The sequence below is a fragment of the Silene latifolia genome, chromosome 9 (assembly GCF_048544455.1).
Source record: "Silene latifolia isolate original U9 population chromosome 9, ASM4854445v1, whole genome shotgun sequence".
NCBI classification, from domain to species: domain Eukaryota; kingdom Viridiplantae; phylum Streptophyta; class Magnoliopsida; order Caryophyllales; family Caryophyllaceae; genus Silene; species Silene latifolia.
Window position 1 is genome coordinate 19,693,819 of NC_133534.1, and position 15,133 is coordinate 19,708,951.

The 15,133-nt window shown below is 38.3% G+C and overlaps 2 protein-coding genes across 2 annotated transcripts; one reads left to right on the forward strand and one right to left on the reverse strand.

Annotated features, from left to right (window-relative positions):
- Positions 1-853: 853 nt before the first annotated feature.
- LOC141599336 (SUMO-activating enzyme subunit 2-like) lies at positions 854-7,801 on the reverse strand. Its single transcript, XM_074419317.1, has 11 exons — positions 7,581-7,801; positions 7,299-7,388; positions 6,114-6,197; positions 5,820-6,038; positions 5,008-5,109; positions 4,456-4,926; positions 4,136-4,365; positions 3,146-3,239; positions 2,606-2,788; positions 2,423-2,520; positions 854-1,521 (listed from the first exon to the last, which is right to left on the reverse strand). The coding sequence occupies exons 1-11, from the start codon at positions 7,611-7,613 to the stop codon at positions 1,200-1,202; spliced, it is 1,926 nt and encodes a 641-aa protein (XP_074275418.1). The 5' UTR covers positions 7,614-7,801; the 3' UTR covers positions 854-1,199.
- Positions 7,802-9,738: 1,937 nt separating this feature from the next.
- On the forward strand, positions 9,739-14,392 carry LOC141599339 (uncharacterized). The gene is made up of 12 exons (XM_074419321.1): positions 9,739-10,174; positions 11,002-11,111; positions 11,602-11,671; positions 11,918-12,062; positions 12,149-12,286; positions 12,589-12,728; positions 12,880-12,927; positions 13,047-13,157; positions 13,234-13,415; positions 13,514-13,635; positions 13,728-13,804; positions 13,887-14,392. Exons 1-12 carry the CDS (start codon positions 9,890-9,892, stop codon positions 13,995-13,997), a joined length of 1,539 nt encoding a protein of 512 aa, XP_074275422.1. The 5' UTR covers positions 9,739-9,889; the 3' UTR covers positions 13,998-14,392.
- The last annotated feature ends 741 nt before the right edge of the window (positions 14,393-15,133 follow it).

A 15,133-nucleotide genomic window follows, 5' to 3' on the forward strand; every position in this document is an offset into this window, starting at 1 on the left:
TTTTTGTTTTAGTGTAGAACGGGTTATTTGTGAATGACGATGTCAAAGATCACCAATTCTTATTTCAGACCAAGATATCCGTCTTATTAATAAGACGGATACCATATTCTCTCACAAAATACCCATTTAGGGTGAGTGGAGAAGCACATGGAGGGTCCCACCTTTGTCCCCTCTACCCATTTCCTCTCACACAATGACCCGTCTTAAAATCCGACCCGTTTTAAGCAAGACTTACTCGTCAAAGATAAATATCAGGACAGCTCCTTTTCTCATTGAGTCATTGTCACTCTGACACTCTTGCTTGAATTATAGGAGCATTTTTTTCTTCTAAATATCGTAACCACTCATACATCAACGTAAACACAAAACACCAAACTGAGATGTAGACGTTTAGAATGTCAAAATCATCCTCGATTTTCAAGCAGGAAATAATGGATTGAAAACCGAGTGACAATTACTGTGACTATTGTTCTCGTTTTCCAATGTCTTGCTTCTTTTTTGCATCTCCCTCTTACCCAAGTCACTTCAACTCCAGGGATAGGAGGGATAATGACACACAACAAGACACCCACTCACACTTATTACTCCTCCCGGTCACCGTCAACCTTCTCTCCCCCATATTTCCATCCATGCCTATACTTCCTCTTCTCACACTCGCCCTTCTCCTCTCAAACACCACTCTAGCCAGCCACCGCCTTTACTCTGAAAGAAAACGTCTACAGTGCTTGTGGAAACTTTGAGAAGGTGACACTCCCAAATGAAAATCGTTCCAACCCAACAAGAATTTTCGAACATCAGATTACTTGCACAATAAGTGCCATCGTGGCTTTCTTTGTACAAAAAGAAACAAATATAATAAAGAAAAAACTCAACACTAGCATTTCAGGTTTTCAACTAAAGGAAAGTAAACTCCGTCTGTCTGATATACAAGATTCTGATATCAGATTACTTACAATGTTTATCAGCTAACCCTTCTCCTAGCCAAAAAAAAAAAAAAGACATTAATTTCATACGAATGGCTACCTAAGTAAGAGTCAAACACTAGAATCTAAGAGTCTATCTAACAGAACAAATACTGGGTGCCCGAAAATTCACGAGGCAAAGCCGCCTTCCACGGCTCCGTGTTAGGCACCTGCATCATTACCTGATGCCTGAAGCTTGGGAGAGCAATGATTTCAGCCAATATATCCACATTGGTTTTATACCAGTCTAGCCTTCTTGCTCGTGTCCGAATTCAAATTATCAAGGACAATAAGGTCATCGCTGTCATCTTGCAGCAATATACCTTTTTTCTTGCTTATTTTATCATCAATTTCACTCGAGGGAAGTGAGTTGGATGAATCTGAAACCTCATCTGATTTCCTTTTCTTGGACATGGAATTGATTTCAGCTTCCTCAACTTGTTCTATTGTAATCTCACCATTATCAAGAGATGTAGCTTTCTCTGTTTCCAAGGAAGGAGATAATGACCATCCGATAAGAACCATACGATCAGGCTCATTCTCCTCATCAAACTCCTCTCTGAAATACATTAAATGCAAAGTGTGACATTTTACTCATAATCTGTTGTCAGTATTAAAAAAATAATCAAAATTTTTGTGGTGAAACTGAAAGATGCTCGAGACATAAGCCTTAATGCCGGATTTTAAATCATACTATGCGATTCATATTGATACTCTCGTCCTCTACTTTGTCTCCACTAGGACAAGTATTGGATTTGTAAGTGTCGGGCAAGGATCCACACCCATATCCTTGAGTGTTGTTGGATAGGGGTATGACAAATGACCGGTCGACGTAAGATAGGTGACTACCAGGCATAAAAAGTTGGCTCATATAAGGCCAACAACTTGTAGGTGGTTGTGCATAAATTTATGAGCCTGCGACAATTGGCATCTGCAATAATTTGTGAAAATACTGGACTATCAACCTGACAATGCCCAAAGAATTTCCATATGGATACATCTATACATCAACACCATCCGTAGCTGTCTGGATACTAAAAACCGATGTTGCATTTGCCAAGCGTCAAGCCATCAACTATCACAGCTCAATCAGGTTAAAATTACACACGACTCCCTTAATAGTGAAAAGCAAGTTCTCCCAGTAGTAGCTCAGTTTGAGGCTCAGTGAAAAGCACCCAAAATAGACAAGAAGGTTCTCGAACATGAGGACTCACCAACAACTCTGCCATATACTTGTGTGAATACAACCCTTTATATGCATTAAGGGATTTGAAGAGAGGGAGAGAAGGGAAAGATATTTTTCATTTTGGGTTTGAGGAAAATTAAAGGATCCGTTTTCCCCTTCGAAAGCCAAACTAAAAATAAGGGATCTATTTTCCTTACAGCTAGACACTATATAGCTAAGCAGACGTGAAGGTCAGCCAGACCCTATATAGCCAAATCAATATGAAAATAAACACCTGTGCTTTATGTTGATGTTGCAGGAGAGCTCCTGCTGTAGATCCTCAACTGTGATCATTGTACCACCAGTAATAGAAGATGGAAGCTCAGAAAACACCTGAAGCAAACAAAAAGTAAGAAAACCCAGATGCCACACTGTGCATGCCAAATCAAATGCTATACAAGAACTGTAAGCAAGGTACCTTATCAAGGTTCGCTTCATAATTCTGGATCATATCTTCATCAAGATCATCACCAACCTCATAAAGAAGAGACAAACCATGCATAACCAATGGTAGATTCATGCCCAATTTTGCTCGGACAATCTTTTCAATGAACTCCCGGAACTTTGTCCGTGAAGTATCTACCTCCAGAGTCAATGGGGTCTACATAGGTAGCACGAATAAAAAATTATTTATCAACATAAATAACCCTTTTGTTTGGATATAAAAAAGGGAGGGAAAGGGTGGGGAGAGATTTGGAGGGAGGCAATTAGGATTTGGACGGGAGGGTAAAAGAATCTCTTCATTTCACTCCCACAAGGCAAATTGTTTCCCTCCAACAAAGAAACAATTTGGAGAGAGAACTCACGCCCTTCATTCCTCCCCCCCCCCCCTCCGCCCAATCCCTTCCCTCTTTCCTCCTTCCGTTCCCTCCATTTTTTTTGGTATCCAAACAATGGGTAAAGGTCCAAATAGCAGTTTCAAGTGCGAGGAAAAATAATGGGAAGGGGATTGATTTACCTTGGAGCAGACAAAGCAAGCTTTATTTGGTTCAAATGGCTCAACTGGCATGAGAAGCATCTTTCTTTTTGGATGTTCATTGCAGTAAGTCATCCTGGATTGAAGTTGCAGGGATATATAATATATGAAAAGAACGGAGTAACAAACAAATGATGACAACAAGATAGAAAACATGCGTAATTTTTTGACAGAATATTATGTTACTTATGGGCTAGGTAGCACCAAAACAGACACGGACACGGACACGGACACGACACGGACACGTGATACGGCATCCCATGAAATTTAGGACACGGGACACGCTATTTAAATTTAATAAAAAAAACATATTTTATGGTTATAAATAACGTATGATTTTATTTTGTAATGTATTTGATTCTAAATTTAATGTATTTGATACTAAATTTAGGTAACTGAAGGTAAAAGTCGACTTTAACTATAACTAATTCTAATTTCGCACCCAAACCAATCTTCTAGTCAATCTCTTTTGAGAATTTATTCCTCGTGTAAACTATACTATGATTAAGCGTGTGTCCGACGAGTGTCGGGTGTCCGGGTGTCCGACACGGTGTCGGACACGGGACGGCTAGTTTGGAGGAGTGTCCGTGCTACCTAGCTTATGGGACACAAAGGTAGTGAGTAGTGACGCCCATGTCCACAAAGATATTTGACGGCCATCTAGAAAACACCATGGGGACGACACCGTGACATCCAATATTCAAAAAACACCCTAAAAATGACCTATATGGCTGCTCGCCCAACTGGGACATTCACCCCAAGCAGTTCTTCACATTCAGAATAACCAAAAATAATAATTTGTCTAAACGATGGTATGAAAAGTTTCAGAATCGAGTGTCCAACTACAAAAATATATTACAGATTAGCTTATAGAGAAGACAATCAGTATTCAAAAATGAGGGTGACAGTGCAAAACGCCTAAGAGGATCAAGCCATCAGTATAAAAAAAGGACCAACAAGTTCACAACATACCTTAAGTTTTCAAATTCCTGCCTCAGCACCTTAATGGCCTCAATAACAATCAACCCGGCAACAACAGCATTTGTCGTTGCCACAGCATGAATGATATTTCCAGCAATTCCTTTAGCTTCAAAAAGGCTGTGCATAGGAATACCAAAAGAAGCAGCTCGTATATTTGCTGCAGCAGTGACAAACTCAACAGCTAATTGGTCATCTTTATCGAAAATCAAACTCCCAACTTCCTGTTCAGATAAGTATAACAAATTAACATCAAAGGCAAAAAGAAGCTTCAAGTTTACAAAGGAAGACTGACTGAAGGCAGTGGATCAAACCTTCACTCTCTTAACTAAGAATAGTTTCAGAGCTTCGAAAAAAACTTTAGAGTTCTCTTCAAGGCTCCACAATTCCTGCGGATTTTTCAGACCAAGCACAGCCATTGCTGAGACTGACGCTGAATCACTATCAGTAGAGCCATTATCTGGATTGCCACTAGTATCTAGATTTCCGTTTTTGTGGTTGTCAGACAGCACATCTTGAGCATATATTGGCTTTGGTCTTGTGCGGTTTTTCCAGGTCTCTTCATTTGACAAAGCCATTTCAATATTGTAGCCAAAAACATGATCATATATTCTCCTACTATAGCATATTATATCTTCATCATTCCTACGTTCAAATACATCATCGGCATTTGCTGAGGAGCTAGCACCATCATTTGACCGCACATTGAGATCATTATCCTGATTCTTATCACCAAATAACTTGGCAAACAGAAGATCTTTGGCCCACACAATACAGTGAACAAACTGCAAGCGGCATGCCAGAGAAATAATTAGCCAGCAAACTAAGAACAGCAGCAAATAATTATAAATGTAACAAATAGCTACCTTAGATGGAGTACTGGTAATAGTACAAACTGGATAAGTTTTTGGAGCAGGCTTAGGATAGCACTCATAGCACTCTGTTCTGTCCTTTAGATGCACAGCAACCTGATTACGCCAACCCATTAAACAATAGAAAATACATGAATATAGAGAAAACGCAAAACACTTTCAATCCAAAACCAGCCAACACGGGAAACTCAAATCTGGCAGCAGATTACAGAAATAACAAAAAAAAAAAACACAAAAGGAATCATTTATGTTCGAAATGGTTCCTAGACTATCTTCTGTTTGTAACACAGCAAAGCAAACAAGGCCACTCTAGAGTGCACGACTAACACAAGTGGCAAAGATTAAATCTAATTGACAAAAGTTGATGTCACGACTCACAACTCTTCAATTAAGCAAATTTCTGCGACATACGAGCTAAAAACTGTTTCTAACGACCATGAAAAAGTTCTAAAATAGAAGTAACAAAATTGATGAAAAGTTTACAGGCAATCACATTGAGCAATAAACAAGCAATCAAAGTTTTGCCATGTTTGTACAATGTACACACACAGCAAATCATTTAAAAGCTCAAGCACTCTTAATCCATTATCATGATGGCCTCAAGCTAAACATTAGAAGTAAACTCACTGAAAAAAATAATTGCGGGTGGCCACATTTCACGCCCAGGTCAATCTCAGTCATTAGAGATGAATGACTAGTAGGTAGTACATTTGAGGGAAAGAGAGATATAAGTAGAAATGAATGACTACTCTTAGACTTCCACATGCCTCTCTCATCATAACTTTTTGAAAGATAGAGAAAATCACCTGTCCCAAGAACCCAGTAGTCCCACTCTCAATCAATGGGACACCAGCAGCCAAGCAGAGACGGTTGACATGGCGCCTAGCGTCTAGATTATCAAGGCCATTCAAAACAACATTGAACTGCTTGAAAAAGTCTACATTGAATTCAGGGCTCTTCACATTGGCATGGTAAGCTGTAATACTTATATCAGGTCTGACCTTAAGCACAGCATCTCGAGCAACCTGGCTGAGATTTCATTAATAACAGTATCCAAACAATTAGTGATGAGACAAATAAGATAGTGCTACAGTACATACTTTTGCCTTAGATTGTCCAACATGTGACTTCCTAAACAAAAATTGTCTGTTCAAGTTGCTGACTTCAATCGTATCCATGTCAACCTGCAACGAAAATGAGCATAAAATTACTTATCACATAAATTTATGATCTTCTGCAACATATGAATGAAAATTTCAGAAACATTAACCTCAAACCCAGTAAAAAAAGCTAGACCACTCTGTCTCTTGACCATCCCACAAGACAATGATAAAAAAAAAATATTGGTCATGAATGAAGACTAGAACAAAAGTTAAAGTTGAAGATCATACAGTGTAGGTTAAAAATAGGGGTAAAAGTATCATTATTTCAGAGAACATTGTCATAGCGACAACAACAGTGACTAAACTACTAGAGTAAGCAAATGAGAGTGAGTGGCAGCCATCTAAGGCGTTCATTATCACTAATTAAAAAAATAGAACGGTTTAGTGACTTTTTATTCCTAAATACTTTCTCGGACCAACAATAAAGTTTTTATTGCCCTTTTTTTTGGCTGACCAAGAATAATGTTCTTACTAGTAATCTTTCATTTTCTGTGTGTTATTTGTAACCCCACATGGATCCTCAAGTCACATTGTCCACCACTTGTTACTGGTTATCCTTAACTATCGTGCTCACGCAAGTGGAAATTCACGCATGGAAAGAGTGGGGAAACAACAAAGAACCTTGAAGAACAGTTGACATGGGAAGAGAAAGTAACACAGGTAAATCATCTCACGCCTCAAATCATTCAAATTACCGCTCTTTACACCATTAAACTCACATCTCATTGGTTCCACAAAAAGTTGACAGTATGCCAACTCAAAATCATAGACTTCCCTATATATATTGATGTAATAAGCTCTAACAGAAACTAAAGAAGAAACCCGAAACCCCCTCCGCCAAACTTGACCATTAACATAATAAAAACCCTAGTAACACATGAAAGTATGAAACCGTCTAAAAACATTTAAAATTCCCCCTAAAATTTGATCAACTAATCGCCAAATCGGTTTTTTTTACATTTCCCAACTTCAAACCATAAACAAATTAGTTCTACTTCAGCAAATAAATAATTAACCAATTGATGTTAATTCCACTATAATAAAACACTAAACCCCTAACAAACTCAACCAAACTAAAAAATAACGTGACAATAAATTCGTAGAAAAAGTGAGAAAACTGACAATATGAATGTCTCTGAAACCAGAAAGAGCTAGGGTTTTGAGAAGCTCACACCCAATTCCACCTGCACCTACCATCATCACTTTCGAACCCTAATTTCCACCATTAACAACAACAACAACAACAACAACAACAGCAACAATAATAATTAGCATTCTATAAATAATACATTCACTAAATATAAACAAAAAAAACTCTTGAATCAAACATTAAACCATGCATTTTGAGATCAGTAAAAAAAAGTTAAGCATGAAATGTAATAGAGTAAATCGATGAGAAATTACCTTGATGTCGTTCAATTGTTGCGAAGAGGCCATTGGAGATTGGTGAATTTGCGAAGAAATGGGGGAAAATTAAATGAAGAGGGAAAGTAGGGTTTTAATGTGAAAGGGGTTTTCCCCAAATTAATCTCTCCGATGAGTGAGATTAAACGGGGCGCCAAAAGGCGAAATAGGAAAACAAAAAGTTGGCTCTATTCACAAGTCAACACCAAAGTCTTTCAGTCAATGTTAGTTGAGGACGTAATCGGTAAGATTTGGACTTAAGATTCAGATTTGATTTTTTTTTTTTTTTTTTTTTTGTGACAAGGGAACCCGCAGTCGCTATTTTCGATGTACACTGGGTAAACCTCGGGTGTATGTGATAGTCTGTAAACCACGTAAGTCACCCGATGGTGACAGGCTCGGAGTCTATTAGGCATAAACTCAAGCCAAGAATGTTCCACGATATTTTGTTCTTGGGAGACTTGAGCCTAGGTCTCCTGAGAATTTCACCCAAGTTTTAATCACTAAATTCCACCCATGTGGGCTACTTAGATTCAGATTTACCGACTAGTTTCTAAGAAAATGCATTTATCCACTAGTGATTACCTTAACCTGATCTCAAAAGTTTGTGATAGACGACGATATTCACGTAATTTAGTAATTTGAGTCGGGTCCATATTATGATAGTGGATCTCTACGAATTAATATTTGAGTCAGCTTCATATTGTGATAGCAGTGTAGCACCAGAGTGCACCACAATAGTTTAGGCCTGTTTTTTGGACTTAATTTCAACACATTTTAGTTCAGCTCTATTCAGTTCAGTTTAGTTCAATTCAACTCATCTCTTCGCAAATTAATCCTTACTTATGTTCAATTCAGCTTAGCTCAATTCAGTTCAAGTCACCTCTTTTCAACCTAAAAGAACAAGGTCTACTCAGTAGTGATAACACTCTTATTTGGGTTTGAATTTAATTTGTTATATATCTTATTTTGCTTATGTCTCAATTTATACTGAAAAATTATTATAGAGTAATTATCGGTCCCAATTTGCTCGTTGGTTGGTTATTACTTACTCCGTACTTGTTTACTTCTTTATGAGTAAAAAAATGTTTACATTCTGCCCGATAATGTAGTAGGTTGGTATGATAGGCATTCAACGGCACTCAATTCTCCTATGGGGTATGGGTAGATACTAAATAGTGGTCAAAACCAATTAGTAATATTGTATCCTCAAATTTCTTGTTTGCATTTTTTTTTATTTGAATAATAAGGGAACTTGTAAACTTGTAGCATATGTGATACGAGTAATATGTAACTCTCACCTGTTGCCTTAGTAAAACATGGTCTCAAGGCAAATTATTTCAAACAGAGTTTAAATATAAAAATTATGTATTTTGTAATTATTTTTGGGAGGGGATGGGGTTGGATGTGCCGTGGGCGATGGGGCATGAGCAGGTGATGGAGTCGGTGGAAGAGGTTATGAGGGAGTACTTGGGGGCGAGGGATTGGGCGAAGTTTTATGACCAAATGTTGGGCGTTATGGGAGAGGCGAAACAAAGCTTTGTTTGATGACGTAGAGTGACGGGCAGATATGGTTATTCAACCGTAGGATGGAGTTGTTGTGGGAGATGAGGGAGACCAATATGGATGTGGCAGTGACAGGAGGTGTGAGGGCTAAGATGATATGGGTGAGGCCGGAAAGGGGAGTGATGAAGATCAATGTTGATGTTGGAATTAGGGAGGGTGGTGGAACGAGTTGGGGTGCTTCATGTAGGGGTGAGGAAGGGCAGTTGATGTGGGGAATAACCGTTTAGTCTAAGGGGCTGTTAGCCTGTTACATCCTATCACGGCGGAGGCGGTGCTACACGGTCCTAACGAAGTTGGGGCGTGCGGTATTCGAAGCGTGGTGGTTGAAGGAGATTGTGAGCTGGTCATGAAAGATTCAAGGAAGAGAAGAAAGGCTGAAGTAATATATTCCTCATTTATGATGATATTTTATTATTATGTAATCGTTTTGATCGTGCTGTTTTTTTTTTTTTTCCGTTCGTAAAAACTTAAACAAGGTAGCACATGAATTTGCTCATGTATCTTCGTGAGTTGTGGGACGTCGTAGTCGTAGGTGGATGGAGGCGAATTTGGTTAATCTATAATATACTTTGTGGGATTTAAAAAAAAAAACAATATTAACTTATTTTTTAGAAATTTAATTAAACAAACCTTACATTATCAAACCAAGGAAAATAAATAAATAAATTAATAACAATAAAATTACCACCTTGTGCCACTTAACTCATGGTGAGATGATCAAGCTTGTGAATTAAGGAGCAAGTATGGCGGACCAAAATGAGTCGAAGATCGTACAAGAATTAGGCGCCGACGACGAACAACAAAGTCAAAGGAGAGAGAAAATGGAGGTCGACAACAATGGCGATGCAACATCATCATCAGCTCAACAACAACAACAACATAAAGAAGAAGATAAAGAACATGTATATGATCCGGAGGTTTACAGTTGTTTGCTACAACCTATCGCATCGGATTCCGATCTCCGTTACGTCGGCATTCGTCGTTTTCTTCTCTATCGCAAAGCTAATTCTGGTGTTCATCAAAGATTTGTATGATCATTTTCTCTATTTTTCTTCCTTATTTTATTTTGTTTGATAATTATTATGCGTTTCATCTCGTATGATTTTGATTTGATTTGATTTGATTTCGTATAGTTTCAATTACTGTCTTTAGATCGTCGTTTTGCTCTAATTGACATTGTTTTGTTATTAATCACTTCATCCGATTCACAAATACCTTCCATATTCCGTACATATTAGAATTTATGTAGTAGTATTAGAACACACATTCTTGTTTAAGACGGAACTATCCGTGGTAGTAGAATTATCGAAAGGCGTTCTTGTTTTTGCTCTTTTTTTACATCACCATACGGAGAGTAGTGCCTTGGTAATAGTTATCTCTAGAGTACTCCGTCCGATTCACAAATACCTTCGGAATTCGATACATACACAGTAACATTTTAGGTATAAGTATTAGTACTATTAGGTAGAATTATCAATAGGAGTACTTGGTTTTTGTTTTTCTTGACATTATCACATTTGTGTATGAATACGAGAGTGGAAGGTATTGTGAATCGAGAGAGTAATGTTCCGGTAATAGTTCATTTTCTACACTGTACTCCATATTCATTATTTCTAGGTTTGTTAGTGATGTTTTATGCCAATACTGAAGGTTAAAATGAATTAGTTGGACATAGGCAAGTGGCAGGAAAATGATGTTCATGTCATTGTTTAAAAACCGGCGGCTTTGTTTTTGCCACTGGTTTGGTGGAATGAAATTTTAATAATATTACTAAATGCTATCGTCGATACGTCGTATCCTATGTTTTATTTGTTTTGGTGGTGATGAGTGGTGTCTCTTTGCGTGTGTATTGTAGGATTGGAGATGTAATGGTAAAGGATACGTAGCATATCGCAATTTCATCAATAGACCGCGGAATTGGGAGAATCTCCTTTTGCAAAGCCAGACAAGTACTCCTAATCAAAGGTTGTCAAATTTCTAGCACTATACTACTCTCTTTTATTCACCGGGCCTTGTTTCTTCGATTGCATGATCTCGATGTTATACAATGGCAAGACCCTAACGCTTTATGAAACTGTTCTTTTTCCCACACCCTTCCTCATAATCCTTTAATTTGGATTGTGTTTTTTCTGGTGTTGTTATTTTGTGCATGCATGTTTGTAGTGTCGTCTTTGTCTTCATTCTTGTTTCGTAGTTGAACATGAGTCATTTCACTATCAAGAATATACATTTGGCTTCATATATAGAGTGATTTTTTTTCCCTTTTTCAATTGTTTTGTTTTGTGAAGTTCTGATGTTATCTCATCCCTCTTAAGTCTTAATTACTTCATGGTCCTGTGTGATACGAGCACTATAAATGTGAATTTATCAAATTTGAATTCACGCATTTATCAAATTTGAATTCATCGTTCTACACGGTTCTGACATCAGGTTCATTTACTGGTTGATGCATCAGTGGACGATGGATTGCATCTCCAGCTCCACTCTCCCTTTTGTTCGAGGCGGATAGCTACCATTCTAGCCGAGTACGTGACTATTTTCACCCATTACTGTTATTTGTTGATATGTGATTCCATTAATTTTCGTCCGGGAGAAGTATCTTTCTAGATTAATTAAGTTGCTTGGCCTGGTACTTTCAGAAAGTGTACTATATATAATAAACAATGAGGATTTACAAAGCAAAATGTTGTCAAACAGAAACCAGAAGACAAAAAATGTTCATTCAAATTCGTTCACATTTTTATAATACTTGCATCCTGCTGTCATTGCAGAATTTCGGAGGTAGCAACAATGCAAGAACTAGTTTCAGTTCCAGTACAAGTGACTATGAGCGCTATGACCGACCACGAAAGAAAGCAGAACCTGCATATTCATTTGTAGGAATGCACTGTATTTTTGATCAGTGCAAAGCTGCAGGTGATAATTCATCTTGGTTAAGTTAAAGAGTCTTGTAGGAGTTAACTGTGGACCTGTGGTATTAATTTTAATTAGCTTGCGTGCAGTTACTGTATTGAAGTTTGGTCACATGAGCTCTGATTTACTTGCATATGGAGCTGCTGATGGATCTCTGACTGTGTGCTCCGTCTCCGAGTCACCTTCTGTCACCAAACAATTGCTGGGGCACTCTAAAGATGTCACAGGTTAAGTGAACCTGCACTGTCTGTATAGCTGCATCTTGGGTCTACACACTACACTTATTCCAGTGTTTGCTGGCATAAAATAGCAGTCCTACTTAACTATTTAAGTTTATATTTGCTTGATTAGCAGTGTTGAGAGTGAGATTCTGTTTTCTCTTGTGATTTCTTACCAAATTATCAAAATCCTCTTTATGTATTGTGTTTTTAGGATTGAATATGTAGGTCAGAGAGTGATGATTCAATTCCAGCTAGATATATACAGTAGATCAAACTGAGAGTTTGTGTTACTGTTTTCATTTTTCCAGACTTTGACTTCACAACCAACAACCAGTACATCGCATCAACATCTCTCGATAAAACTGTGAGAGTGTGGGACATTTCCAGAGGCCTCTGTATTCGAGTAATCTATGGGGTCTCATCACAATGGTGTATTCGATTTCATCCTGTAAGTGCTGTAGGTTTAAAGTATCGATACATCATAGAAGTCCTATCTTTCCTTCACTATAGTGCATAATTATTAGTTACTGATTCTATTATGAAGGTACTGTATATGATAATCAAATTGCCGTTATCTTATTCCATATTTTTTAATGCAGGTAAACAATAACTTCCTTTCCGTGGGGAATTCAAGTAAGGAAATTAACGTGAGTTTTATCTTTAACGGCAGCTTTGCTCATAAACTAGGCAATGTAAATGGCTTGTTGGAATGTAGTACGTTGCTTTATGATTTGGAATTAATAATTATTTTGTATGATTTTTGTAGGTCTACAATTTCAGTACCGGGAGGCTAATTAATAAACAGGTTGTGGATGATGAAGTTACTGCTATGGATCATGACCATACTGGCCAACTACTTTTTTGTGGTGATGCTCAGGTGATCATACTTTCTGTTGCTGCTAAAAGAAGTCTTCTTTATCAATATACTTCAGCTAGCATGCTGGTTTTTGCAGGGATGTATATATACTGTTAGAATGGACTCTCGTTCAGGACTTTTATCTCGTGTGCACCGTAATCGGAACGGAAGCAAACGCAAGTCTCGTGTGACAGTTGTGCAGTATCGGACTTTCTCTTTGCTTGCACGAGGTCCAGTTCTCTTGACATGCACTCAAGATGGAAGTTTGGCATTCTTCAGGTTTGGAGTGATGATGTCTATGAGTATATGATTTTATTTATTCTGTCTCCAGTTAGTTCTTTTGGGCTGAGTGAATTCGATGATGCGATTTCCTGCAGTGTTGCCTTAGAAGTACAGGGTTATCTAACACTTCGCTGCTCTCTCAAATTGACCCCACGAGTGCATAGAATCCAAGCTTCTTTCTGCCCTCTGTTGTCTCTTGAGAAAGGAGAGTATATAGGTTTGTTGGTCTGATTCCATCACCTTTTATAACATAACACTCTCGTCAACTCGTCTCCGTGAAGTTGCTGACTTTCTTGTGTTTTGATGAAGTTGCTGGGAGTGAGGACTCAAATGTATATTTCTACGACTTAACTCGGCCAAGGCATACTTGTGTCAACAAGTTGCAGGTGAGTTAGTATCCCTAACAAATTTTCCATCTTTCTCATCTAGAGATCCAAAATGCTAAGATCAAACCATATGAAATTGCAGGGTCATAGTTCGTCTGTAATAGGCATTACATGGAACTCCGGAGAGAACTTTTTGGCGTCTTCTGATTCTAGTGGTACAGTTATAGTATGGAAGAGGGCAAAGACGAGTTAACACTTGATCGTTGAGCAATTGTAGAATGAGCGAAGGAAAAGTGGTACATAAGGAGCCATTTCTTGTGGTTGGATGATGAATTACGCCGAAAGGTGTTAGTGACATGGGTGCCCTTCAAGTGAAAAGGCTGCATTTTTGGCTTTTGAGTGTACAGAACAACGCGCCATTGCCGTGTAGACTGTTGCTCCTTGCTATATAGACTATAGCATAATGTAGAGCATCATAGTGTGATACAAAGGCTGTATAATCAATGTTCAAGCTCTTTTGTGTGTTATTATGGATTTATGGGCTAATGGCGTTGTCTCGTAAACTGATTTCTAAAGAGAACAGTAAATTTCTATTTTTATTAAGCAGATCTTATTCATAGGATCATTCTATAAAACAACTTACAAAGTATACGAGCTTAAAATTCATGACAATAACTTGGGTGTTGATTTACCAGTTCATAGACTATACATCTGAGGTAGTACCTCTTATTGTTTATGTTCCGGGTGTAATTCCAGAGCAAGTATTGTTACCACCCGTGGCTTGTAGAATGATGTCTTGAATCGGATTCCTCACGTCTCTATCGTTCCTTTCGGCCTCTCCTGCAACAATGAACGAACTGAGGGCTTGGCTTTGTGCCAAGCGTCTTTCACTCCGACGCTCAAGTCGGTGAACTTAGTGGGATAAGTTGTTATTGCTTGGCTAAGGATATATTGTAGAGAGATAAGGAAGATATTACCAGATGAATAGTGATTCTTGGGTTAATTTATGGATCCTTTCCTCAATGAAGGTTGAGGAGTATTTATAGGCTTTCACCTTTTGTCACGTAGTGGCGAAGTGGTCAAGTGGCTAGCGAGTGGAAAGACAGTTCTACCCTCTACCGATGGACCTATGGGCGGGGCCGAGGGTCTTGGATATGAGTACGCGGATATGTGTCCCATTGGTGGTTACTGGCCGAGACCCAGGTGACGGGCCGATGGGTTGCATCATCGGCTAGTGCATCTAAGTCGTTGACTTGTTGTGGATATCTTTGACCTTTCTCAATATGTTGACTTTCGGGCGGCATGCTGAGAATACGCCCCATCAGTTTATTTTCTGAGTTTTATTTTAAAGTTTTTGAGTTATGCTTTAGTATAAATTTTTTGAGCACA